Consider the following 28,000-nt stretch of genomic DNA (forward strand, 5'->3'; position numbering starts at 1 on the left):
AGGCTAACTTCTTGTGTTTAGTTTTCCACTAGGAAGTTAGTAGATAAAAGCAGTGTGCAGGGTGGATGAATTGTTTGTGGTTGGCCCGGTCAGCGTGCGTTAAGTGCGAGCTGAAAAGTTATTTATAGCAGAAGTTTATCTTCGCGTCAGGCACAGTTTGTTAAAAGTTGGACGAGTAACTGGTCGGCGCATCGCCTTGTTCTCAATCAAAAGCAGGGACGCGGCGAGCTGGAGCAACGAGAGCTTTTCATGCATAGCCTACGGGCGAATTGCTGTTGTAGCTGTAAACAGGAACGGTAAGCAGCTGTTTCTTGACTGTTGCGTGCAACTCAGAGAGCTCGGTAAACGAGATCGTCCTTTAATAGAGCTATCCTCCTCGCTCTTAGCTTTTAGGGATTAAGCCGGATGCCGAGGAGTCGAGTGGAGCACCAGTAATTAATACAACTAGGAGCGGGGATCCTAAGTGCAAGGTAGTGATTCACTGATGTAATTTTGTAATGATTTAATCTATTAATGTGGGATGTACTGTGCCAATTGTTTGTCCCTTCCTTGCTTAAATGTGTTGCACTATTGCTGTGAGTAGAAATAGATTTTATATATTTATTTTGTGTGGTATGTTGTAAGTGACATCTTATACTGTGTGAAACACTATTGTGTAAACCAGGGAAGGATAATACAGTTAGGAGGAAACTGTTGCAGTTGGTTTTATGCTATGTGTGCTTATGGTATGTTTGTGATTTATTGCAGAAACTGAGTGTTTCGGGGTGCAATTGCCGCTTTCCCCTATTATAAATGTGAGAATTGTATTGTACCTCCAAGGTGTATTGTACATTTTGTTTGTTTTTTTTTTGTTGTTGTTTTTTTGCTTTCTTGAAGGGGTGGTTTTTGATGAATGGTCTGGCAAACAGTATCCTAACATTGCGCAACACTTACCCAAAGCTAACCTCTAGCGTAGGATTGGGGTGGTTTCTCATGTATTATTCAGTTTGAGCTTGTCGTGTACTGGGTTTACATATTGCAGGTGCTGTGTTAACTAAGATTGCGGTATTTGATACACTGTGTGATAGTGAGGTCTTGCTGTTGGCCATTTGTGTGCCTATGGACAGTATTATTTGCCAACCTTCAATATTTTAATGATACCATTTGTGATAATAAAGCAAGATATTATTTTTTTTTTGTATACCAGCCTCTGTCTTCCTTTGAATCCTTTAAGATACCTGTTGAAGGGAACTAGGTAACACCGATGAAGAAAAGTTCCATAATGTTACATATAGATAGATACATATCTAGATACATAGATAGATTATAGATACATGGATAGATACATAGATTCATATAGATAGATACATAGATTTGGATAGATAGATAAAATGGAGGCTCCCCAGAATAGATGCCGTACATCTGTGGTGTGGGAGCATTTCCGTTTAGAAACCCTAATTAAAGTGAGATGTGTGTATTGTGATCGGCAGCTAGCCTACTGCAACAATACATCCTCCATGATGTGCCATTTGAGGAGCACTCATCCTGCCATTTTGCAGGTGCAGAGGATGGCATTCCCCCTGTACCTAGGCCTGCTACTGACACTGCTGGGCCATCTCAGCAAGGTATGCATTGTTTGAAATACAATTATAATTGATATATAATTACAAACTTTTGGGACACTGTTTAGAAAATCCATAGCCCTATGCCCTACAACCTAATGTCCCAATCACAACTGCCAATCATGTTAAAAATAGCTTCATTGTCAATATAATATAATATAATATTGTGTGAATATACATTTTATAGGTCTACATATGAGACACACAATGCTACAGATGATGCCACAGTGGAAGTGAAAAAATACATCAACGATGCGTTTTTGCCCAGAACTCATGATCCACTAACTTACTGGAAAGAGAGAGCAGTAATCTTTCCTCATTTGTATGTCCTAGCTAAAAAATATCTTTGCATGCCAGCAACAAGTGTCCCTTGTGAGAGGATTTTTTCAAAGGCTGGAGAAATTATCTGTAAAAAAAGAAGTAGGCTAAGTCCTTCCACAGCAGAGAAATTAATATTTTTGAATAAAAATCTCTAAAAAAGTGAGACATTGTGGCTTGATTTCTTTTATTAATTTTGCAGGACCAAAATAACATTATGCACAGTGAGGAGCCTATAGGTTACAAGCTTCACATATTAGAAAAATACAATAATAAAAAAACAACAATTTTTTTTAATGGCTTGTCAAGGTTGTTTCAGATCAACACCTGCAAGTGACCACTAGGTGTCACCGTTGAGACGGGTGTCGGATTGATTCGAAGCCTCGAAACAATATGGCACATTTGGTTCAACTGTTTCATTGCTTCACGAAGCCTCGATCTGCCCATCACTATTAATTACCCACTTAAGCCTTTTACATTGAATAAAGAACCCATTTAACAAAAATGCAATGAAGTCAATGCTACAATGTGTTCCTTAACCAATCTACACAGCAGTTAAACATAGTTCAAACATATTAAGCAACATTTCAAACACCATGAAAGTAAATAAACATTTCACCAACCATTGGCGTCTTTGGACTGAACCTACGAGTGAGTGAACTTGGAGTGTCTTCTCTGTGAAGTTTTTGTCTATATGACTGAGGACCTCATGTCTTCCCAGGTGCTCCAAATCAGTGACAATAACTGATCAGGTGATAAGCATCCGGTTTGCTGCTGCTGGTGCATTCTGGGAAGTGTAGTTCTTTGACACTAATTTCTGAGATTCAACTCAACAATACCAATCAGTCGACACGTCGACTACGTCGAACGTGAGCAACTGAAAGGGAACTGCAATGCCACATGAGCATTAATGCGATAAAGATGATTATCAAAACCAAACATATGTTTAAATTTTTCTGGCAGAGTATCAGAGGCATGAACAGGCTCCGCCCTCTACTGGAAAGCAGGTTGGGGAACAGCAGCTCATTTGCATTTAAAGACACATGCAATAGCATGTTTTTATATTGTTATATTGTTTGTAATCATGTTAGTCCTTTATTAAGTTTTAGATAAAGCAAGTATACCTTGGTTTGAGTACTGCATCTGAGACTGTCTGACAATAACCTACACACTACACACTATAGTATGCCTCTATATCCCCTGGACGTAAGTAACTATGCCGAATTGTTATGTACATGTATTGTTAGCATTTGCTACTGTTTTATAAAAAATATATATTAGTTGATCTGCTCTGCCTCTGAATGACTGTGTGAAAGGATAATTCTGTCCTATTGTTTTTGTTCCACCTGTATGAAACTAGTCTTGCATAGCCAGACCTTCAGCCTGGTGAGAGTAGACGCCTCTCGTGGTTAGGGTTGGGCAAAAAATGTAAGCTCCTTCGACATTTTTTCTTTACAAATTATTGTCTTAAAAATATTTAACACAATTAATGCAGCAATCTTTGGCTAGCGTTACATTATATGATCATGCTCATATTCATGCAAATGCTTTTAAACCATTCAAGCGCGACAAGACAAAAGAGAACGCTCTGTCTGTGAATGTCCCACACCCGTCTATGTGACGCACACAATGCACATAAAGATGGTACCAGTATCGTGCACACAGCCAACGTGCCAGAATAGAGTTCTCTTTCGCGTTTGAACGGGCAATAACACAAACACAATTATGCCAAAATGTCAGTTTTGTTGAGTATCCGCATAAGAGCAGTCTTAAATTAGTTAAGTGATATAATTGATTCTATAAACAACTATAAGAGATCATTTCCGGCTTTCTCCGGCTCCCTGCACCGGGCGTAACGCGAAACTGGAAGTCTTTACCCCCACACTCGCTGATCGGAAATCCAACATGGTAGCCACGTGCAACTAGCCTAATCTGTCATAATTTATTCATGTCACGATCCACACTCGGGAAAGAAGGGAAAGATCCAAGGATGCAGTAAGAATGTTTATTAGGAAAATCCAAAATCGTAACCAGTCCAGGCAGGGGTCAAAACCAGGGTAGCAATCCAACATATACAAGAACAACGAACGGGTCTAAAGACAGGACTAGTGGTGTGATAATTACAAGAACTCCGTGACACATACTAAAACAGACAGGGTATATATACACAGGGGAGAGACAATGATAATGGGGAATTGGCTGGGTGCAATGACCAGTGATAGGAAACAGCTGAGTGCAATGATAACAAGGATTGTGGGGAATGTAGTTCACAAAGTGAAAGACACCGTGAGGAAGGAGGACATCTAGTGGACACCTGGAGAACAACACCCTAACACTGTGACAATTCACCCTCAAGTTGTTTCAAACCTGTATAAATTTCTTTCTTCTGCCGAACACAAAAGAAGATACAGTATTTTGAAGAATGGTGGTAAGTCAAGTCAGTCAAGTCATCTTCATTTATATAGCGCTTTTAACAATGTAGATTGTTTCAAAGCAGCTTTACAGAGATAAACGTATAATTTATGGTAACAGAGATTGTTTTGGCTTTATAGCGGTTCTTTAGTAAAGTTCTTTTCCAGCTAAGGTTAGTTATGATTGATTCGCTTCCGTCGCAACAATCATTTGTTATTAAATTAGGGGCCGCTAAGACGACACAATTCTCTCTACATAGACTTTAAACGCGAACCTGTGATAAACGCTGATGGCGTTCACATGCGCATTAAGAATTGGTTCTATAGTTATGTGCGTTTGAATATATGTTCCCTACAAACCAAGCCTGAACAAAGTACTGGTGTTTCCTTATAATTTTTGATACAGAATTTTATTTTATTTTATCAATTCGGGGTAGATACACAAATTGAGTTTCCCGACGACGCTTTATCTGTAGAGTGGTAAAGGGATACTCCATAGGGAGATACTAGTTGGCACTTCAGCACAGCGTTGTCATCGGGTCCAGGCGAAGGTCCTTCATCAGATCTGGATCCGGCAGGCTGCGGGAAAACCTCGGGATAAACAAAGACACTAAAATTAGCATAGATGCCATTCTTCTTATGATGTAACGAGTACATCAGGATTTATGGGAAGTGTTCCCGGTTCCATCTGACCTAATCTATGCAGCCTAACATTGAATTATAGAAGTCAAGTCTATAATGTATTATGTGAACGCTAGGTCAAAGAGATGTGTTTTTAGTCTAGCTTTGAACTGACAGAGTGTGTCTGCTTCCCGGACAATGGTAGGAAGGCTGTTCCAGAGTTTTAGTGCTAAATAGGAGAAGGATCTACCGCCAGCAGTCGATTTTGATATTCTAGGTTTTATCAACTGGCCGGAATTTTGAGATCGCAATAGACGTGAAGGACTATAATGCGTTAAGAGCTCGCTCAAGTACTGCGGAGCTAAACCATTTAGTGCTTTGTACGTGATAATTGTCGTGGAAATTTTTTCTTTCCCTAAACCTAACTATCCGGCTCTATCTATTGGTTCCCGTCCCTGACGTCCCCACTCTATAGATCACCGGACTACCTAACTACCTAACTACCTAGGTCTCGTCTCCTGGCGACGTCCCTACTCGGGTAGCTGATTTCTGAGTATCGTCTCCTGGCGACGTCCTCACTTTGAAATCTTACCTAATCTAACTGGTTTTCCCTTACTTACTAGTTTTCTTGCTGCGCAGCATAAATGACAGACAAACTCTGGCAATTGTCCTTTAAATGCTTTAATCACGGCCAGGAGATCTTCCTGAGCAGTTCTCAGGGAATCTCTCCCAAGAAGCAAGGCCGGAGGATCTCAGACAAATTCCATTGAGAATCCCACCGAAAAATACATATACCACAGTTTTTATAGTATAGAGGTATGGCATAAATTTCAGGCTGCATTACATAATTTCCCCACTATTTGATTGGTTCTTCATATGCAAACCCCTCTGTTACTAGGTAAAGCAAACTTTGATCTTGTGATTACTTATCACAAGGTTTTAATGATGACTTAATTTGTTCTAACAGACTGTCTAGTTTTACTTCCCCTTTTTGTTATTAATACACATAGACACATACAGTCAGTCACAAGTTTTTCCCCAAAGAGTTTGGACACATTAAAAGCATATGAATGTTATTCCTGCAAGAAAAACAAATGTTAGTTAATTTTAGATTAGTTAGATTAATTTAAAGTTGATTAATTAAAATCCACCACATCAGCAATATTTTAAAATTGATGCGATGTTTAATAGGGAGCCAGTGCAGTTTTGACAGAACCGGGCTAATATGGTCATACTTCCTGGTTCTGGTAAGAACTCGAGCTGCTGCGTTTTGGACCAGCTGTAGTTTGTTTATTAAGCGTGCAGGGCAACCACCCAGTAGAGCATTACAATAATCTAGCCTTGAGGTCATGAACGCATTAACTAATTGTTCCGCATTTGTCAATGAGAGCATATGACGTAATTTAGATATATTTTTAAGATGGAAAAATGCAGTTTTACAGATACTGGACACGTGACTTTCAAATGAAAGATTGGTATCAAAGAGCACACCCAGGTTCCTAACCGACGACGAAGACTTAACAGAGCAGCCATCAAGTGTTAGACAGTATTCTAGGTTATTACGTGAGGAAGTTTTTTGTCCTTTAATTAGAAACTCTGTTTTTTCAGAATTTAGAAGTAGGAAATTACGAGTCATCCAATTTTTTATATCATCTATGCATTCCGTTAATTTTGTGAATTGGTAAGTTTCGTTAGGTTTTGAAGAAATATAGAGCTGAGTATCGTCAGCATAACAGTGAAAGCTAATGCCATGTTTCCTAATGATATCTCCTAATGGTAGCATGTACAGAGTGAACAGCAGCGGTCCTAGTACTGAGCCTTGTGGTACGCCATACTGAACTTGTGATCGATGAGACATCTCTTCATTTACTGCTACAAACTGATAACGGTCAGATAAGTATGATTTAAACCATGCTAGTGCAATTCCACTAATGCCAACATAATTTTCGAGTCTATTTAAAAGAATGTTGTGGTCGATAGTATCAAATGCAGCACTAAGATCGAGTAACACTAATAGAGAGATACAACCACGATCGGATGATAAGAGCAAATCATTTGTGACTCTAACGAGAGCAGTCTCAGTACTATGGTACGGTCTAAATCCTGACTGAAAATCCTCGCAGATATCATTTCTTTCAAGAAAGGAACACAGTTGTGAAGATACTGCTTTTTCTAATATCTTTGACAGAAAAGGTAGATTTGAGATCGGCCTGTAATTGACTAATTCTGTAGGATCAAGTTGCGTTTTTTTAACAAGCGGTTTAATCATAGCCAGCTTAAAGGTTTTTGGTACGTATCCTAGAGACAAAGATGAATTAATGATATTAAGAAGAGGATCTATGACCTCTGGAAGTATTTCTTTCAGTAGCTTAGTCGGTATAGGGTCTAACATACATGTTGTCGATTTAGATGATTTAACGAGTTTAGTAAATTCTTCCTCTCCTATAGCAACGAACGAATCAAATTTTTCCTCAGGGAGACTACAATGCACTGTCTGATGCGATACTGTAGTAGACGGTTGCATAGTTATAATTTCCTCCCTGATATTATCAATCTTATAAGTGAAGAAGTTCATAAAGTCATTACTGCTGTGCTGCTTGGAAACTTCGGTGCTTGAAGCTTTCTTTTTCGGTAGTTTAGCCACCGTTTCAAATAAATACCTAGGATTATGTTTATTTTCTTCTAATAGGTTTGAAAAATAAGCAGATCTAGCAGCTTTTAAGGCCTCTCTGTAAGCAATCGAGCTCTCTTTCCATGAAATACCTCTAGTTTTGTTTTCTTCCAGTTGCGCTCCATTTTTCTGGCTGCTCTCTTAAGGGCCTGAGTGTGCTCGTTGTACCACGGCGTTGGACTATTTTCTTTAATCTTCTTTAAGCGCAACGGAGCAACTGTGTCTAAAGTGCTGGAAAAGAGAGAGTTAAAAGTTTCTGTTGCAATATCGAGTTCTTCTAAGCTATCTGGGATGCTGAGATGGTGAAACTGATTAGGAAGATTAGTAATAAAGCAATCTTTGGTGGCAGAAGTAATAGGTCTAACATATTTGAAACACTGAGTCGGCTTTGCAGCCTTGGCTAAATGAAGTTTACACAAGACTAGATAATGATCTGAGATGTCATCGCTCTGCTGCAGAATTTCAACGGCATCAACATCTATTCCATGTGATAATATTAGATCTAGAGTATGATTACGACGATGAGTAGGTCCTGACACGTGTTGTCTAACTCCAATTGAGTTTACAATGTCTTTAAATGCCAATCCCAATGCATCTTTTTCATTATCGATGTGTATATTAAAATCACCAACAATTAGTACTTTATCTGCAGTCAATATTAATTCTGATAGAAAGTCCGCAAATTCTTTGATAAAATCTTTATGGTGCCCTGGTGGCCTGTATACAGTAGCCAGCACAAATCTCAAACGTGATTTATCATTTATACTATATATTTTTACATTAAGTACTAACACTTCAAAAGAATTATATTTAAAACTTGATTTCTTAGTGGTTTTAAAAATATTACTATAGATTACAGCAACTCCTCCCCCTTTGCGTTTCAGACGAGGTTCATGTTTATAACAGTAATCTTGCGGGGTGGACTCATTTAAAGTAATGTAATCGTTTGGTTTTAGCCAGGTTTCTGTCAAACACAGCACATCTAGGTTATTATCTGAAATCATATCATTAACAATGAGTGCTTTTGAAGTAAGCGATCGAATATTCAGCAACCCAAGCTTTAGCATTTGCTCATCTGTATTATAGCTGTTTTTTATTTGTTGAACATCAATTAAATTTTTAACCTTAGATGGGTTTAAACGTTTTTTGGATTTCCAAATTCGGGGAACAGACACAGTCTCTATATGATGATAGCTAGGTGAAAGAGGCTCTATGTGATGGGATTTATCTGACCTTGGTGACGCGAGGCCGCTAGCAGACGGTCGGTTTAGCCAGTCTGTCTGCTTCCTGACCTGAGCCCCAGATTGTCATGTTTGAGCTCTAAGACTATGAGCCATATTACTAGAAAGAAGACCAGCACCATCCCAGGAGGGATGAATACCATCTCTTTTCAACAGGTCAGGTTTGCCCCAAAAACTTTTCCAATTGTCTATAAATTCTATATTATTAAGCGAACACCACTTAGACAGCCAACCGTTAAGCGAACACAATCTACTAACTATCTCATCACTCCTGCGAACAGATAGGGGGCCAGAGCAAATTACAGTGCTTGACATCGTACTTGCGAGTTCACACACCTCTTTAATATTAATTTTGGTGATCTCCGCCTGGCGGAGTCGAACATCATTAGTGCCGACGTGAATAATGATCTTAGAGAATTTACGATTAGCATTAGCCAGCACTTTTAAATTTGCTTTGATGTCAGGCGCTCTGGCTCCCGGCAAACATGTGACTATGGTGGTTGGTGTCTCTATTTTCACGTTCCGTGTAATAGAATCGCCAATAACTAGGGCACAATCATTCTCAGTGGGTGTTTCACTGAGCGGGGCAAATCGATTTGTTATGGTAATCGGAACGGAAGAGTGGTTTTTTGATCCGCGACTAGAGCGATCCCTCACTGTCACCCATTTGCCCGGCTGCGCAGGCGCTAATTCAGCTGGAACCGCATCATGTAAAGAGTTCACTATGCTAGGCGCATCCAAAATAGTATCTGAAGCTCTAGCACTCTTACTATCCTCAATTAAAGTTTGGATGCGTGTTTCTAGTTCTGAAATCTTCTCTGTCAGCCTAACTGTCTCCTTGCATTTATCACATATAAATCCTATATTGCCAACAGAGAAGGCTATGCTAAACATGTGACATGAAGTGCAGGTGACAATAACAGGACAAGACATTACTCACCGTGTTTGTTGAGTGATTCTTACTCACCTGAGCTTTTATGAACTCAAAGGCGCGAGCGCGCGCGAGAGAAAAATAAATAAATAAAAATTGCTGAGCGCACGGGTGGCGCGTTTAGCAGCTAACAGGCTAGCAAATTACTAGCGTGTTGTGCTAGTAGTAACGGAAGCTATCGATGTCAGGTTAATCTGAGATGTTGGGTAAGCTGTATTTAGTAGTAGTATAAACAACTAGAAATTGTAGTAAATGGTGGTTCAAAACAAGGAAATACGAGGCTAAGACGGAGCTTACAGCACCGAAGCAAACACACTCACAGCAGGCAGCGAGGCAGACAGGAGCAATCGATCGACCGTAAGCAGACGGTTGATGTTCCCCATTGACTTCCATTGTAGGAAAACAAATACTATGGAAGTCAATGGGGTCACCGACATTCTTCAAAATATCTTCTTTTGTGTTCAGCAGAAGAAAGAAACTCATACAGGTTTTGAAACTATTTGAGGTGGAGTCAATTATGACAGAATTTTCATTGTGAAGTTAACTATTCCTTTAATCGCAGTTAATCACAGAAAATAAAAAGTGTATATATATGAAGAGTTCAGATGCAAAAGCCTCTAAGTGCCATCTGAAATTTTCTTCTAGAATGATATATATATTAGTACTCATAGTCTCTAAAGAAAGAAGTCAATCAGAAGAAGGCCCACAACTATACGAAACGTTCTTATTATGTATACCCATATATCATAAGATGCTATAAAACACTACCAATCCAGTTCGTTTCAATTTACAGTCTGACCCATTTAATTTCAAACTGTAACCCCTTGACCCTTTGGTGCGAACCTGAGCCCATTTAAGATCCTTGAGGCGACCACATACATGAGTCCTTTATATCAGAGTGTGTGCACTAAAGGCCTCATTATACTTCTGCGTCGGACTTACGCCGGAGCCTATACGCTGTAGGCAACGTGTTGGTTTTAATTTATACTTCTGTGTCGTTGTCCGCGTTGACGCGCACCTAGGGAGCATGTGAAACCCAGAGGGAGGGGTTCTGGCAGACCAATCACCGCGCTTGTGTCCGCGTAGAATTGTTACATTTTTGGAGAGGTGCACAACAGGGTACGCCGTAGGGTACGCGCGCTACACACAGCCTACGACGTAGCTACGGCGGCAGTTCGACGCAGAAGTATAAAACAGGCTTAACCCACTGCCCCCTATCAACTGAAAATCTTACTTTCCAAATGTCCAATTATGCTCTCTGTAGTGAATGATCTAAGAATGTAATCTTACTTGAGTTCCATAATAGCAAGCCTATGTGTGTGCAGCTTCAAGAGAGCAAACAGAGTAAATCTGTATTGTACTTTTTTTTTTTTTTTTTACTTAGTTCTCTCCATTTTAAGGTTTTTAACATCACAAGCCAATGTTTTGAACAGTAATTTTCCATTGTATAAGATAACTTGTTAAATCTGTTCTGGTCAGACAAAGTCTGCTCATTTTTACCACTTCATCTCATGATTCCTGCTGTTTCTCTGTCTCTTGGACTGCCAGAGGACTTAACATGATTGGTTTTGAATGTCAGAGAAGATTCAGTGTTGACTGGTTCTAGATGCCAGATAAAAATTGATATCTTGATGGGAGGTCTAGTAAAGCAGCTGGAGAAATTCTGCTTAGTTGGTGAACCCACCTAAAGCTGCAAGTTGCTGTTTGTTTTTGATAAAGTCATAAACATGCATTATCTTGAACTTCGCTCTGATGCTCAGCGATCAAGGGATGCATGAAAAAAAATTGAAATTAATTAAAGGTCTGAATTCTCAGAAATGCCACAATATACTTCCCTTTTTTTTTCTTTTTTTTTTTTTTTTAGGCAGTGTATATATCTCTGGTTTGCATTAGAATTCAGTCAGTCTTTCAGCCAGTAAAGGCACACCAGTCACACGGTGAAAAATAAGGTAGGCTCCCTTTATTTTTGATATATTATTATCATTTTAAAATAAATGAAAAATATTCCTGATTATAAGCAAAGTGATAATATTTCTATCTAAAAACAAATATGAGATGAATGAGAAAATATAAAATATACACAAAACAAGGGTAACACTTTATAATAATGTTCAGTTGTAAGTAATTTATAAGTGGTTAGTTAATGATGAACTAATCATTTACAGAACATTCATAAATAAGTAGCAAGTGATATACTAACATTTTAGGTATGTTTTGTAAATTCCGTTACAAGTCATTTACTAGTGATTTGTAAATGATTAACTAATTATTTACGAAACATGACAATGCGTTCATAAAATGATTAATAAGTGATATGTTAATTATTGTATGTATGTTTTGTAGATTCAGTTATAAGTCATTTACAATTGATTAGTAAATGATTGATCATATACAAAACATGAATATGCGTTTCATAAATGTTTAATAAATAATGTAATTTTTTTTGTATGTATGTATGTAGCAATTAGAGGGTGCAGAAAGTGTTGTAAATGCCTTGAATACACGTACAGATCATTTGTAACAGGTATGTGTAACATATTTACAAGTGATGAGTTTACACTTTAGATTAGGGGATGCAGAAAGTGTTGTAAATGATTTATAACACATTCTGCATCCCCTAATCTAAAGTGTAAACTATTCATCACTTGTAAATGTGTTACATATACATTCGTAGATAACATTCATAGATCTTATGCCTTTTTGATTCTTGAAGTGGTAATCTACAAATGAATTGTAAGACATTTACAAGTGATGAATAGTTTACACTTTAGATTAGGGGACGCAGAAAGTGTTGTAAATGATTTAGTCATGCGTTTACACATCTATAGGGATCTCCCAGTCACGTGACCCCTAGCCGTGTGTCAGCCATTTTGACGGTATACATCCGTCAGCTACTCACATTGGCTATACTGTCTATGGACTGTCTAATGGCAATAGATCTATTATTAGGGGTGGGTAATATATTAGGGAGTATATTATTATACTAATAATATAATTATTAGTATAATTGTTTTATAATTAGCCTAAATATTGCAATACTTTGCGCTACAGTATTGATATAATTGCGTGCGCAAAATATTTCGATACTGAACAGAATCGAGTTTTCCCCCACCACTATTATTAGCTTCAGCTAACTCTTCACGTCATGTCATCGCACTTATTAGCATCACAAAAATATATATCAAGTATACAAGAGGAAGATAGGAATCATAGATCCATATGAAGCACCGCAAGTTCTTTTTACAGGCATTTAATGTGTAGAAAAACTTCCTGACATTGAGTTCGGTGACATTTACAGCTGACGTTACCTTATTCACTTCCCATCACGCTACACCAGAGCTTCATTAAAAGCATACAAAAGCAGGCTATCGGTTGTCATGGACATGTTACAAAAACTGAATAGACGTAAAAAGTCAAGTAACCTTGTATAATTTCATCTCAACTTTATTGTATATTTTACATGCACTTTTATTATTTGTTTACATTTTTCTTCTTGTACCTTATATCACAAACAGTTGGAAGCCAAGCACCACCATCAGCGTTTTGCCTGTATATTGCCGCCAACACTTGTTTCTCCGTTTTGTTTCTTTCGGGATACGGTATAAAGATAGGCCTATTCCTTTTGTATGATCACGTATCTGATCGCATCCAACTGCACAGCATCGCTCGGGCATGATAGAATATCGCGACGAGCTGCAGGATCAATGTAGTTTATACCAGAGCCCGTCTCTATTTATACTGTCTATGAGTATCACCGGCGGTTTAGCATTTTCTATTCCGTCAAAATGGCTGCTCCAAATGGCGTGACGTCACGCGGGATGTCCCTATAACAGGTGTTGAACACTGTAGTGTGTAGTGTGTACTGCAGTGTAAGTGCTGACTGGTGAGGGTATAAACAGCTGTCCTCTGTAGTGTGTAGTGTGTACTGCAGTGTAAGTGCTGACTGGTGAGGGTATAGACAGCTGTCTTCTGTAGTGTGTAGTGTAGTGTAGTGTGTAGTGTGTAGTATGTAGTGTGTAGTGTGTACTGCAGTGTAAGTGCTGACTGGTGAGGGTATAGACAGCTGTCCTCTGTAGTGTGTAGTGTGTACTGCAGTGTAAGTGCTGACTGGTGAGGGTATAGACAGCTGTCTTCTGTAGTGTGTAGTGTAGTGTGTAGTATGTAGTGTGTACTGCAGTGTAAGTGCTGACTGGTGAGGGTATAGACAGCTGTCTTCTCTGCAACACATAGAGTCTAACCACTGTGCACCTGATGTGAGCAAAACATACAAAAAAATGTAACATCATTTATTAAACATTTAGGAAACGCATAGTCATGTTTTGTAAATGATTAGTTAATCATTAACTAATCAATTGTAAATGACATAACTGAATCTACAAAACATACATAAAATAATGAACATATCACTAATCATTTATGAATGATTAGTCATGTTTTGTAAATAATTAGTTAATCATTAACTAATCAATTGTAAATGACTTACAATTTACAAAACATACATAAAATGTTAGTATATCACTTGCTAATCATTTATGAATGTTCTGTAAATGATTAGTTCATCATTAACTAACCACTTATAATTGACTTACAACTGAACGTTATTATAAAGAGTTACCGTGTATGGTACATATTAGAATCATATGTATCAAATTATTATTTTTTATTTTATTTTGCAGATGTAAAGGTCCTTTCACTCTTAAAGTATAATTTACTCACTTGCATATTTCTAGAGAACTGAAATGTATTAACCCCAATAACTTTTTTTTTAAGTCACGCTTGACCTCCTAAGCAAGACCCATATCTATCTGTAACTTTTTTCTCTTTGTCCACTATTGCTTACTAGTGACCTAGTAAGCACAGGCTTGTTAGACTTGTGCATGCTTCTCTTCTGTCTTGACTCCCTGACTTATGAAATCTCATATTCTCTTTGTATTTGATTCAAGTAATCATTACATTTGTTATTCCTTTATAGACACAATATCATTGTCCAACAACCTTGTCAACTGATTCTACTTGCATCAATATGATCACTAAATTCTATTTTTTTTGTTTACTCTGTTTTTCCTTTTCAGTTTCTAGAGTCCAGTTCAGCATGGGTGTACGGGCACGAGCTCTTCTCTGCTGGCTTCAGGGTATTATTTAAAGCATTATTTCCACACATTATATCAATAAACATATTTTTGTGTGATTATAAAAAGATTCTATTAAAGATTTCTATTAAAAATGTAATTGTTAATTTAAATGATTTTATCATTATTATTTTGCAGTTCTTTGTGCTGTCGTGTTTGGTGATGTTTGGAAGGTGGAGGTAGAGTCTAAAATGGATGCTCTGGTCTCATCTTGTGTCGTGTTGCCCTGTACATTCAAATACCCTGCTCAAGAACAGCCCTCCAGTCGTGTTAAGGGCATGTGGCACAAAAATCCAGACAAGAATGAATTGATCTATAACAATGATCCTACAAAGGTTCGAGACAATTTCAAGGGTCGTACAAGACTGATTGGTTCACTGGGTGATTTAAACTGCTCCTTGGAGATTGATGGAGTCAGAAACCATGACAACGGCCCGTATTGTTTCAGGGTGGAATTAGAGACGTCTGAAATAGACAAGTACTCCTATGTGGATAACTGTGTGACAATTAAAATGATTGGTAAGTGTGCTTTTGAGCTGTCAACCTGTAATTTACAACCCCTATAGGATACAAAAAAATAAATAAATTGGAATGATTCCAAATTATGTTTTTGTGACAAAATAATTAGTAAATAAGCTAGTTTTTACTATGGGAAATATGTGTTCTGTCATTCAAAATATATGTACAGAGAAAGCATCAAAACCAGAGTTGCTGGCTGAGATGTTTGTGGAAGAGGGTCAACCTGTAATCTTCAGATGCTCCGTCCGTCACACCTGTCCATCCCATCAGCCCACTCTCAGCTGGAACCACCCTGGAACAACCCTCATGAGCTACAAGGACATTGGTCATGGAAATTGGGAAGCAGAGTCAATCCTTAGCTTCACCCCAACAAAAGAGGATGATCACTCCTCTGTCACATGCACAGTCAAGTACCACGGGAGTGTGGAGGGTGAAATGCAAGCCACTCACCAAATCGTTGTGAAAGGTATAACAATAAGACTATACTGTGTATATATTGTTATAAGTGATAAAAAAAATTGTAATTAAGTGATTTGTTTTTTTACCAGAACAAGCAACTCTCAGCCACATTCTCATACCAACCATCTCTGGTCTTGGAGCTGCTCTTTTGGTTGGATTACTGTGTTTCTTTGTTGTCAAGAGATACAAGTGAGTCTGGATCTGATTTAAGCACAATATCATTGACTATGAGGAATGTATTCCAAAAAAAAATTATATTTTTGGAAATTCCTTAATTTGATGTACAGGGTGGGCCATTTATATGGATACACCGTAATAACATGGGAATGGTTGGTGATATTAAAGTCCTGTTTGTGGCACATTAGTATGGCCACCATGGTCACCACCCATCTTGAGGAGTTTGCCCCCTCACATATACTAATGTGCCACAAACAGGACTTTAATATCACCAACCATTCCCATGTTATTACGGTGTATCCATATAAATGGCCCACCCTGTATATTGGTTTCTTTTAAAACGCACACAAAAAAAGGAAACAGCACACCACATAAATTAATGAAGATTCTCATATTAAGAGACAAAAGAAGTAGTTGTCTAATGTTGTTAAGATTTAAGCAGTAAAGATGGTCCAAGACGAACTTCTTTTTGTGCACATTCACTTTTTTGTTAATTCTCTTCGGTATTCTGTTTTCACTTTATATGAGAGTCTTCAGTAAAATACAAATTATGCTATGAATTTGTTTGGTGTGCTAAAAACTATGAATTTGTTTGGTGTGCGGTTTCTTTCTTCTTCTTCTTTTTTTTCATGTTTTGAAAACTGAATTTATGCACCCAGAAAATACTTTTCATGTACAAATTGGTGCAGGACTGATATATATATATATATATATATATATATATATATATATATATATATATATATATACTGTATATTCCTATAAACCCTGCACTTATCTGTGAGCATTTGAGAATGCATTATGACAGTATTACTCAACTCCAGTCCTCGGGACCCACATGCCAGAATGATTTAGATGTCTCCCTGTTTAACACACCAAGAAGCTGATGAGTTGAATCAGGTGTTTTAATTAGTAAGACATTTAAAGTATTCTGGTAGTTGGCTCCTGAAGACTGGAGTTGAGAAACACTGCATTACAACATTCTAATATCTTTCTATAATAATTTGTTTTAAATCACTCAAATCTTTCACAGGAATCGCATTGCAGAACTCCAATCCAGAAACGACAATGGGTGAGTGGAACATTATAGTGCCTCAGTCTGATTTTAATATATGTGGCTTTGAGTCCGTGAATTTTGAGTGAGGCTATCAATACTAGTGTTCTCGAAAACTTTTAGCATAATAAATATATATTGATATTGTTCTGGTTCTCAAATCTAATGAGAGCCTTTTCCAGCCGTGTGATACATGTATGTGTTTAGCACTGGAACCGTTCCACCATTTGTATCATTTGTATCACTCCGCTTGCAACATTTTTCACAGAGAGTGACATGGCGGACGAGCAAACCACTATCATTTTACAAATACTACTGTTGTTGTGTCACAGATTGTAGTTTTAAGAGGATTTTTTTTTTAGGTAAATGGAGTTATTTAGACCTCAAATATGCAACTTATATTAGCGTAGAGCATATCTGACAATTTGTTTAGACTTTTTTCGGATATTGAGGTTCAGACCATCAGCGGCCATTCAGCGCTCATGTACTTGCCGAGAACAGCTTTATCTCAGCCAGTCCTTTGGGAATTTGCCACTGACTCTTGTGTAGATAGTGTTTAAACCTGAGGTATATATATATATATATATATATATATATATATATATATTGTGGGAAATTGATTGGGATAAGGGTATAGTTTCATAACTAAGAGGGATCATACAGAATACATGTTATTTTTTTTATTTAGTACTGTCCTGAATAAGATATTCAACATGTTTACATGTAGTCAAAAAAAAAAAAAAAAAAAAAAAGGCTGAATTTATCAAAATTGCCCCATTCAAAGGTTTACATACTGTGTGTCATTACCTAGATGAGGAGATTTTGTGTGTGTGTGTGTGTGTGTGTGTGTGTGTTTCATTTTCATCAGAAAATCCTTCAGGCCCTGTAATTCTTCAGTTTTCCAGTATATTTTGCAAATTTGAACCCTTTCCAGCAGTGACAGTATGATTTTGAGATCTTTGTATGATCTTTTTCTATATGGCATCATCAATGACCATGCCAAATTTTGTGCATATCGGACAAACTTCATCCTGACCACAGCCTGCATTTGCAACACAGGCTCATTGGAAAAACATACCTGTGGCAAAACGCAAAATACATACCAATACATATCAATGCAGTTTCTAAAAGAAATGAACACTAGAGGCAATAAAACAGCAAGCACTTGTAATCATTTTCACACACAATTATGATTACAGGATAATGGATTAATAAAGACTTGTTTTCACGCAGCTCCTTGCACAATTATGTTATGACCTCAAAACACTTTTTACCATAGTGCATGATTTGTAAACTAATATATTTTGGAGTTTGCATTACTTCACCAGCTCCATATGATCAGTTTTACTGACTTTCTAAGCTTGCTCAGTAGCTCAGCTGGTACAGAATTGTACTTGTGATGCGGAGAGCTCGAGTACGAATCCTGTGAAAGACAAGACATGATACAAGACCTCAAAGTTCAAAACCAAGCAAAATTGCAATGGTTATGATTACGTTTTTATGTCGCATTTGCTTTTATTAACACTTTCAGGTAGGTTTAGGGTTTAGTGTAGGTGTATGTTATTTTAAAACGTGATTAAACATTAATCTTTCAGAACTTTAATCTTTTGGGTAATTTCAAGGCAACTGTGAACAACGGGCAATATCCATTTAAAGCGGCTAAATGTAAAAAAGACTATACTTGAATACTCCACATTTACTGCAGCCAGCTGGTGGCACTATGACCGTGAACCACAACAGCCACATCCATGAGATCATTTAAATTTAGATGAACTGCATGTGACAGGATGTAATAGTTCAGTTTTAAATGATTGTAAATGTATCATTTGCATCCCAAAATGTTGTACTTTCAGAAGTATTTATGTTAAAGTCATTTTATATTTTATTAACCCTTATAAATAAAGTAATTATATAAAACTATCCTATCAGGGCACCACAAATGATCTGGTTATATGCCTTTGATTTGTTATTCAAACTGATATTAAAAGATAATTTCTTATGCTGTAATGCAGACAACTGCAGACAGCAATGAATGATTTAAACTCTAAACCAGCAAGAGTGTAAAATAGATGATCTCTCTCTCTCTCTCTCTCTCTCTCTCTCTCTCTCTCTCTCTCTCTCTCTCTCTCGTTATATGCCATTATTTTCCCATTCAAACTGGGGGAAATATACTGAAAGATGTATTATCCTGTAATGCAGGCAACACTACACAGCAATGAAAGTAAAATAGACATGCACAAAAACACTGAGAATGACAAAACTGACAAAAACTGAACGTGTCTGAATATATATCCAAATGCAAAGGAAGTCATTATATCTGAACAGTTTTGTTGCAACAATAAGAGTTTGCTCAACCCTGTTTAAAATTGGCATATGCCATCTAGTGGTTATAATATCTATTGAATTAAATTCTTTTTTTAACCCTCTATTGCACGCATTATTAATTAGACATTGTAAAAAATGTTTTGCATGTTTTTATTACTTAACATGAGCTAAATAACAGATATATATAAAAAAAATCTAAAAAAAAGTTTAAAGGGGGGTCGTTGGTAAATTGTTGCCATATGGCAACAATATGCAATCGTGGAAAGTACCATAAAATCAAAAAAAATTAAAAAAACTAATTTTATTTAAAACAAGACTCAACAAATCCATCTCATACTTAGTGAAATGTTTAAACAAACATTTATACAGTAAAAACATTATATAATTTCAACAGTTATCTGAAATGTCTGGTAATAATAACCAGGAACCTGGAACCTGTCTCACTGAAATACACTATTCATTCGTTTCATTTCATTTAGTCATTTTTTTTGCCGTTTCATTTCATTTAATTCTCTTCATGACTTGTGAAAGTCAGTGAAGCAGAGGAAAACTAAACACTTGGAGCACTTGCTTCTTACAATGCCCTTGCATCCTGGCATTTTGCATCTGCCCTTCTCAGATGCATGCAAGGGCCAGTGGTCTGTGCGGTCTCTGCGGACAGGATCTGGCGGGACAAAGCTTTGGGGCCCTCTTTTATTTTTCCCCACCACAACAGCTTGTGAAGGTCTAATGTTTTTACCTTTAAAATATAAGCAAAAGTTGTAAACATAGTCTCAGAGTAGTTTCATGCTATGTAAGTCAATGGGACTCCATTAGGTTGAATGCACCAGGACGTTTCCATATTTGCATATAGTTGCCATATGGCAACAAATGTATTTTAGCATATTACAAAAAACTTATAAAATCAAAACTGAATTTAATGTTAAAAAATTAAAGTTTACTTACCCCAGATACTGATTTAATTTTTTTATTTGATGAAAATTTTCCAAAATTCTGAATAAAAGGCTATCTTCAGGAGCCCCAGACAGTGATGTTTGCATGTCAATGTCCATGAGCAAAAAGGACTGGCAAACAGGATATCCTGGTCATGTGACCTCATAAATTATATTTTCTTAAAAGTTAAAGCCCCCTTTTCACAACTAACTGTAAAAACATAGATTTTATATCACAGCTTTAAAAAAAAATTAAGATAAAGTAATTGTTGCCATATGGCAACGCTATGCAATAGAGGGTTAATTTATTTCAACCAGATAGCACTAATCTGCTTATATATCTATATGTCTAACTCATTATAGCCAACTTCCTGTTGGGCTACAGAGACCATCAAAAATTACCATATAAAATGATCTGCTTCAAAGCCCCAAAGTATCCAGTACAAATTTCTAATCACTTACATTCGATAACGTTACATAAAAAGCACCATCACTTCAAAAGAATTATACTTGAACCCCAGTAAAGTAATTATGGAAATATTATTTTAAAATACAGCAACACCTCCCCCTTTGCCATTCGGACAAGACTCATGTTTATAACAGTTATCTTGGGTGGTAAACTAATTTAAAGTAATGTAATCATCTGATTTTAGCTAGGTCATGAATACATCTAGGTCATCATGATCTGGGCCCGGTTTCCCAAAGCGTTCTTATCTCTAAGTAGTTCTTAACCTAGTACTTAAGTTCTCTCTTAACCTTAATGCACAGTTCCCGACATGTTCGTACGCTAAGTATATCTTCTGTAAGTCACACTTTCGTAAGGTTGGTCCAGACCATTCGTAAGCTCTCTCTTAGCGTTGTTTGCAAGTCAAACTATGGTATGTTGACAATGTTGTGGCTCAACAATGATTTTATGCTATATATAATGATATATATACTAATAAAAAAAAATGTCCGCAATGGATACAGGACTATTTATGAAGTTGACTTTATTTGTTATTAGAACTAAAATGGTGCTAATTAGCCTTGGCTATTTTCTAATGTCATTAAAGCATTAATGATTGTCAATCTATAATTGGCATTCACTTTTGATAATTATAATCTGGCAAACAATTTGCCTCTAATTGCTACACTACTACACTATAACACTACACTACACTACATTACACTACATTACACTACACTACACTACACTACACCAAATTACACTACACTACACTACACTACACTACACTACACTACACTACACCACATTACACTACACCACATTACACTACACCACATTACACTACACTACACTACACTACATTACACCACATTACACTACACCACATTACACTACACCACATTACACTACACCACATTACACTACACTACACTACACTACACTACGCTACACTACACCACATTACACTACACCACATTACACTACACCACATTAAACTACACTACACTACATTACACCACATTACACCACACTACACTACACTACACTACCACATTACACCACACTACATTACACTACACTACACTACACCACATTACACTACACTACATTACACTACACTACACTACACTACACTACACCACACTACACTACACTACACTACACCACATTACACTACACTACACCACACTACACTACACTACACCACATTACACTACACTACACTACACTACACCACATTACACCACACTACACTACACTACACTACACTACAGTACACCACATTACACTACACTACACTACACCACATTACACCACACTACACTACATTACACTACACCACATTACACCACACTACACTACATTACACTACACCACATTACACCACACTACATTACACTATACTACACTACACTACATTACACTACACTACACTACACTACACTACAGTACACCACATTACACTACCCTACACTACACCACATTACACTACACTACACTACACTACACTACACCACATTACACTACATTACACTACACTACACCACATTACACCACACTACACTACATTACACTACACCACATTACACCACACTACATTACACTATACTACACTACACTACACCACATTACACCACACTACACTACATTACACTACACCACATTACACCACACTACATTACACTATACTACACTACACTACATTACACTACACTACACTACACTACAAGTTAAAGAAAAACCTTTATCCTATTCAATATCTGTAGAGAACAGGCCTCAAAACATAAGAATATCTCTGAGTGATCAGCCCTGTTAAATACCCTTATACGGGCAATGTATCCCCCAGGATACAGGCATTCAATGCCTGATAATCAAAGTTGTGAGAAGATTATTTAAAAAATATCCACAAGAACATGTAAAACTATCCTTAAAAAACTATTTTCTAAAACAAAATCACTCTAAAATATCATAATCGTGAAAAATATAAAAACACTTCCCTCATAGCCAGTGTCTTTGTCCACGTATGCTGCCATTTTGGATTTTGATACAAATATTTGGAATGTTGGCATAAAGTCACATGACCTGATTACATGACCCATCACCCCATCAGTGTTTCTCATCAATTGCAACCACATAATGCCCCTCCTCCCATGGCCCTTCCCCCCACAGCCTGTTAAATGACTGTATCCCCCAAGATACAGAAACTCTTTAAGGGTTAATGTTGACAAAGGAGCGTACACGTTAGAATTTCTGCATCAAAAATTGACATATGCCCAAATGACCACGTCTCATAGCTGATTCATCTTCATTCATTTATAGGGCATTGAACGCAGGTCACATGGTTGTCAGAGGATTCCCTTTCCACTGCTTTGCCTCATGCATAGCTTTACGTCAAACACACAGATAATGTACATTACAAACTAATGTCTTTACGCAGCCTCTTCAAATGAGACTTTATATCTGAATGTGCACTTAGAATGACACTGTTTAATTTCCTTCTGGATAAATAAGGTATCTCATAGATAGAGCATAATTACATAATTTTTAGAAGTCGTTAAACCCATGTAAAGAAGCTGCACAAGTGGCACAACGGGATAAGGAGGGTGGATGATTAGCGAGGGATACCCGGTTCGTCTACCCGTCACAACATATTGTGTGAACATATTACTGACAATTTAACCATTTAATTAATAGGCTATATTTTACTGATAACTTACACTATGTTAAAATAAAAGTTACTGGAATAATTTGAGGAATGTTTCATTTGGATAGAACGTGTTGTCTTTCTTAACGCTGTAATGCACCGTGTGAAGTGTAAAATCGATTCCTGAGCAATCGATGCCAACTAATTCAGCACCTTCACTTGGGACAGCGCCTTTGTTAAGTTGAACTTAAGCGGCAGCAATTTAAGAAGCTTCCAAGAGACACTTCGGGGAACACACTTAAAAACATAAACTACTTTGGTAAGATATATCTTTCGAGTCTTCTTAGCAGGCTAAGAGTGAGCGTTATCGGGAAACCGGGCCCATATCACTTACAAAAAGTGCTTTTGTAGAAAGGGATCTAATATTCAACAAACCAAGCTTTATAATTTATTCATCTGTATTACATCAGTTTTTTAATTGTTGAACATCAATTTTTTGCATTTCCTAGTTCGGGGAACAGACATAGGCTGAATCCCAATTCTCTGTCTTACCCCTTCCCCTACCCCTACCCCTACCCCTACCCCTACCCCTTCGTCTTACCCCTAGCCCTTGTCCCTCGAAACCGAGTGGTAAGCGCTAGGGTTGAAAACATACCCCTATGAAATGAGACGCCACTTGGTTACGTCATCATACTGTACATCATACTCCGGCGTCCCTGTGTGATACTGGACAGTATATTGTAACGAGTGGAAATAAGTATGGCCCCTTTAAGAGCTGCGCGCTCTCTGTTGAACGGGCTGTAATGGTATTGTGCCGTGCGACTCGAACAACCCCATGTATGTGGGTCATTTCTGTGTTGATGCTCATTATTCTTGCTTTGTTTTATTGAGTGACGCTGTGGAAGGCAAGGTGGAGCGTGTGGCAGACAGTTGCAGGAGTTTGATTTGTCAATAAATTGCGAGTGAATCGCCTCCGTGAGTCTGTCTGGCCTAATACTTCAGCTGCAAGCTATCCTTATTTTGTTTCCCTCCTAACACAACGCGTTACAATATGTAAAGCACGTATCTTTTTCCTGGACATGTCGCCTGGATTTCGGGATCACCCAAAATGTCCGGGATTCGGCTTTTGCTTTCTGCCGTCGCTATTCATTATGCACAGAGTGTTGTTTCAATCGGACTGAATTCATTCAAATCGGTGAATCTGAATGTAACAGTTAGTGTTTAACGTACATGAACGCTAAACAAGTGAAACAAGTGATCGGTTTATGTGCGTTTTAGCATTGCTTAAATTCCTGTGTTTTCGTATCAGTCGGGATCCGTTTGAAGCTGAATACATGATCTGCAAAGCTGGCACATACGTGTCAGTGTCAAATAATGAAACGTTACACATAATGAATGGCGACTGTAGAAAACAAAAGCCGAATCCCGGACATTAGTCAGAGAAATGCGGGACTGATTGTGCAAACCAGCAATGTATCGTTAGCATAGCCTAGCGTAGCAGACCAGCGATTTTTAAAAAAGTTTAAAAACGTTTCAGTTAACAACATGGTTGCAAATATATATGTACATGACTGTGTAGAGCACAAAACACGACTGTCATAATTTTTCAATCAATCATTTGAGCCGAAAATGAGACTTTCTTGATGGTATGCCCGCCGTTGTTGCCGGTTGCGCAGTGCATTCTGGGTACCCCTTGGTTTCAAGTAAGCTCGCGAAAATTCTTGGTTTTAAGGGGTATCTACCCCTTCCCCTTAGCCCTACCCCTTGATCAAAATGAGAATTGGGATAGCCCTTACTCTCACGTGAACGTGCAAAACTAAGGGGAAGGGGTAAGGGTAAGGGGTAAGGGGTAAGGGGTAAGGGGAAGGGGTAAGGGGAAGGGGTAAGGGGTAAGGGGAAGGGGTAAGGGGAAGGGGTAAGACAGAGAATTGGGATTCAGCCTTAATCTCTATATTGATCGAGTAGTTGCCACTAAGGGGCATATTTGGTGGAATCATTGATAATGCCTCAAACTCTGAAACATTTAAGGGCTCTTACATTTGAAATAAGGGGCTTTCACACCGGATATAGTGCATAGTTCTTTTCATAAAACTAATGTCGTAAGTACTTTTGGCGTGTTTGCACCACAGGAACTGTGAACGATTTTAGTTCTAGAAACGCCTTTTGAGGGAACTAAATTAGCTTTTACTTTAGAGTAGGGTCTAACCCAGCACAGTAAGAACTACCAGTGACGTTAGTGTACGCTGATTGGCCGAATGCATGCGAAACACCAACACCCACCATTTTTTTAAAAAAAGAAGTGATGTTCACACACAGATTATAGCCTATATATTTACTCCACAAACTACCTCTACAAACATGGAAAAGAGTGATAGATGGACCTCTCAACCTTTATGCTAAGGAGAAAATCCAATGCAACTTTGAGGGGACCAAGAGGAAAAGGAATATGTATTTCTGGTCAGCTAGCGAAATTGAACATCAACCACACGCAAATGCTAATACTTTTTCATATACTGTCTACTTCTTTGTATAACAGTTCTATTTAATACCGTATTAGACAGGACTGTTAAACAGATTGTAAACTAATGAATACGGAGAATAGAAGCACTATGTGCTCAGGCTCTGGTGTTCTCAGTGCCATCAAAATAAATGTTCACTGTGCCGTTAAAATAAGTCACAACAAGCGTGGCATACTTCACTTCAGAGTTCCTACTGGTGGTGCGAATGCAACCAGGAAAATAGTCCCCAGGGAGCCACCCTGGTGGCTAGTTCCTATAACTAAGTTCTACCCAGTGTGAAAGGGGCTATAGTTCACCCTGGGTAATTCTAAACCCCAAGTAAACGGGATCCTGAGTTATCTTATTTTAGGTTTCACACTGCTCATACTTTGCTCAGAGTTAACAATTAATCCTGGTTATTCATAATCTGATATCACACTATAAATTCTTAAACCCTGGTTTACTGTTCTTATTTGCATAGGCCTGCATGCGGTATATACATTAAAATATAACAATAACCCATTAAGTAAGCAATGTAATTGAAAGTACAAAGTCATCATAATTGTTTTACTAAGGATGATAATCTCAAATGTTAAATGTTTTTTGGTTTTGTTTTAGAATGTGGAGTAGACTATCAAGAATGTCTCGCAGGTAATTACTAAACTTTTGAGTCTATTTTTAACATCTACATTGAATAATTCATCGACCTCTATCAGTTATGAATTAACTTGAACTTAATTAAATCCTTGACTTTCGTGTGTGTGTGTGTGTGTGTGTGTGTGTGTGTGTGTGTGTGTGTGTGTGTGTGTGTGTGTGTGATCACCAGGTTTCGTTCAGGTGAAGGCAGCTTTGGTACAGGTGGCAGAGAGCAGGGGCAAGAACCCAAAAACTTCTAATGCGCTCTTCTGCAATAAACCAGGACAAAACAAATCCTCTAATGGAAATTTACTGAATCTGTGATTTTAATTGGATTTTAGTTATATTTAGGTATGGAGTTGTTTTATGAATATATACTTCATTATCAGCAGGAATTGGAGGTCTTGGGTTGGATACTATCATATATATATATATACATATATGCTGTCACAAATTAACATGTTAACTTTTGTGATTTATATTATTATACTTTTTTTTTTTAGGTTTAACACTTTCAAAATAGCCAATAACGCAATTAATGTAGCATCCTTTTTTTTCTGCCATGCTTTGGCTAGCATTATAGTATATGATCGCGCTCTCATTCAATAAGAAAACTCAATTCGATACTGTTATGTGAAGTGGCTCTCTGTAAACAACCCTAAACGCGTAACACAGAAAGCCGCATTTGAATTCACTTTTGCAAACCTGAACCAACAAAACACACAAAATTACGTTAAAAAGCCAATTTTCTTAAATGACCGTAAAGAGTTGGGAGAAATTAGGATGTGTCAGATTTGTGTCATGCCTTAAAGTGACAGCAGCCTAATAAACAAGCTGAAGTCTGTCATAAATGTTAATCCAACAAACGGAAAAAGGGAAAATCAAACACTGCTCTTGACTGAATAACATTTGTAGCTTTAATAATGATTCATCTGTATTTAATTTATATAGTGAAAACTGTGCAGGGTTATTTTACATTTGATTAGTTTATTCAATTTCTGTATAGTTCCTACCTGAATATTACTGTTAGGTTACCTACCTAAAAATCTTAAAGCACTTTTTACAAGGACTTTACATGGTTCAGGAGCAAGGGGGGGAAAAGTTTACAGGAAAAAAAGCCTATTAAATGTTTAAAAAATGTATTTGTTTTAACAAAATATGCCATTAATTGCTTTTAACTTTGACTTGTTTGGAATTTTGAGAAGTATTATCACTTAAATTTGTATGTGTCATGTCTTGAATCAATCAATTATTATTGTAATTTTCACTGTATTATGAACACAGCAGTAATGTTTGTAACTTTTGGTGTCTAAATTGTAAACAAAACTGCTTATATAGCACAAAAGATTGTTTTATCATTAAATTTGACAAATTCAAACAGTCAA

The 28,000-nt window shown here is 37.4% G+C and overlaps 2 protein-coding genes across 4 annotated transcripts in view; both read left to right on the plus strand.

The window, feature by feature from the left end:
- LOC307167355 (sialic acid-binding Ig-like lectin 14) overlaps positions 1-28,000 on the plus strand; it is a 340,868-nt gene that overhangs the window by 280,313 nt on the left and 32,555 nt on the right. The window lies entirely within an intron of this gene.
- LOC307167353 (myeloid cell surface antigen CD33-like) lies at positions 42-27,999 on the plus strand. Of its 3 annotated transcripts, none has more exons than XM_079886387.1 (9): positions 52-296; positions 11,659-11,743; positions 14,867-14,926; positions 15,062-15,442; positions 15,612-15,908; positions 15,991-16,090; positions 17,112-17,150; positions 26,598-26,630; positions 26,806-27,999. In XM_079886387.1, the coding sequence occupies exons 3-9, from the start codon at positions 14,887-14,889 to the stop codon at positions 26,873-26,875; spliced, it is 960 nt and encodes a 319-aa protein (XP_079742513.1). In that variant the 5' UTR covers positions 52-296; positions 11,659-11,743; positions 14,867-14,886; the 3' UTR covers positions 26,876-27,999. The 3 variants fall into 3 exon arrangements, with proteins under 3 accessions (XP_079742514.1, XP_079742513.1, XP_079742515.1); XM_079886389.1 differs by lacking the exon at positions 11,659-11,743 and adding an exon at positions 387-470 and having other exon boundaries at positions 125-296; positions 26,806-27,998; XM_079886388.1 differs by lacking the exon at positions 11,659-11,743 and having other exon boundaries at positions 42-470; positions 26,806-27,998.

This window comes from Squalius cephalus (assembly GCF_949319135.1).
Source record: "Squalius cephalus genome assembly, chromosome: 11".
Classification (NCBI taxonomy): domain Eukaryota; kingdom Metazoa; phylum Chordata; class Actinopteri; order Cypriniformes; family Leuciscidae; genus Squalius; species Squalius cephalus.

What these genes read in the sequence shown, in the direction of transcription:
- LOC307167353 (XM_079886388.1), top strand. Translation starts at nt 14,887, where the DNA reads ATGGGTGTACGGGCACGAGCTCTTCTCTGCTGGCTTCAGG. An exon ending in TGTGACAATTAAAATGATTG is followed by an intron (nt 15,443 to 15,611) that starts GTAAGTGTGCTT and finishes ATATATGTACAG; the next exon opens with AGAAAGCATCAAAACCAGAG. An exon ending in CTATCAAGAATGTCTCGCAG is followed by an intron (nt 26,631 to 26,805) that starts GTAATTACTAAA and finishes TGTGATCACCAG; the next exon opens with GTTTCGTTCAGGTGAAGGCA.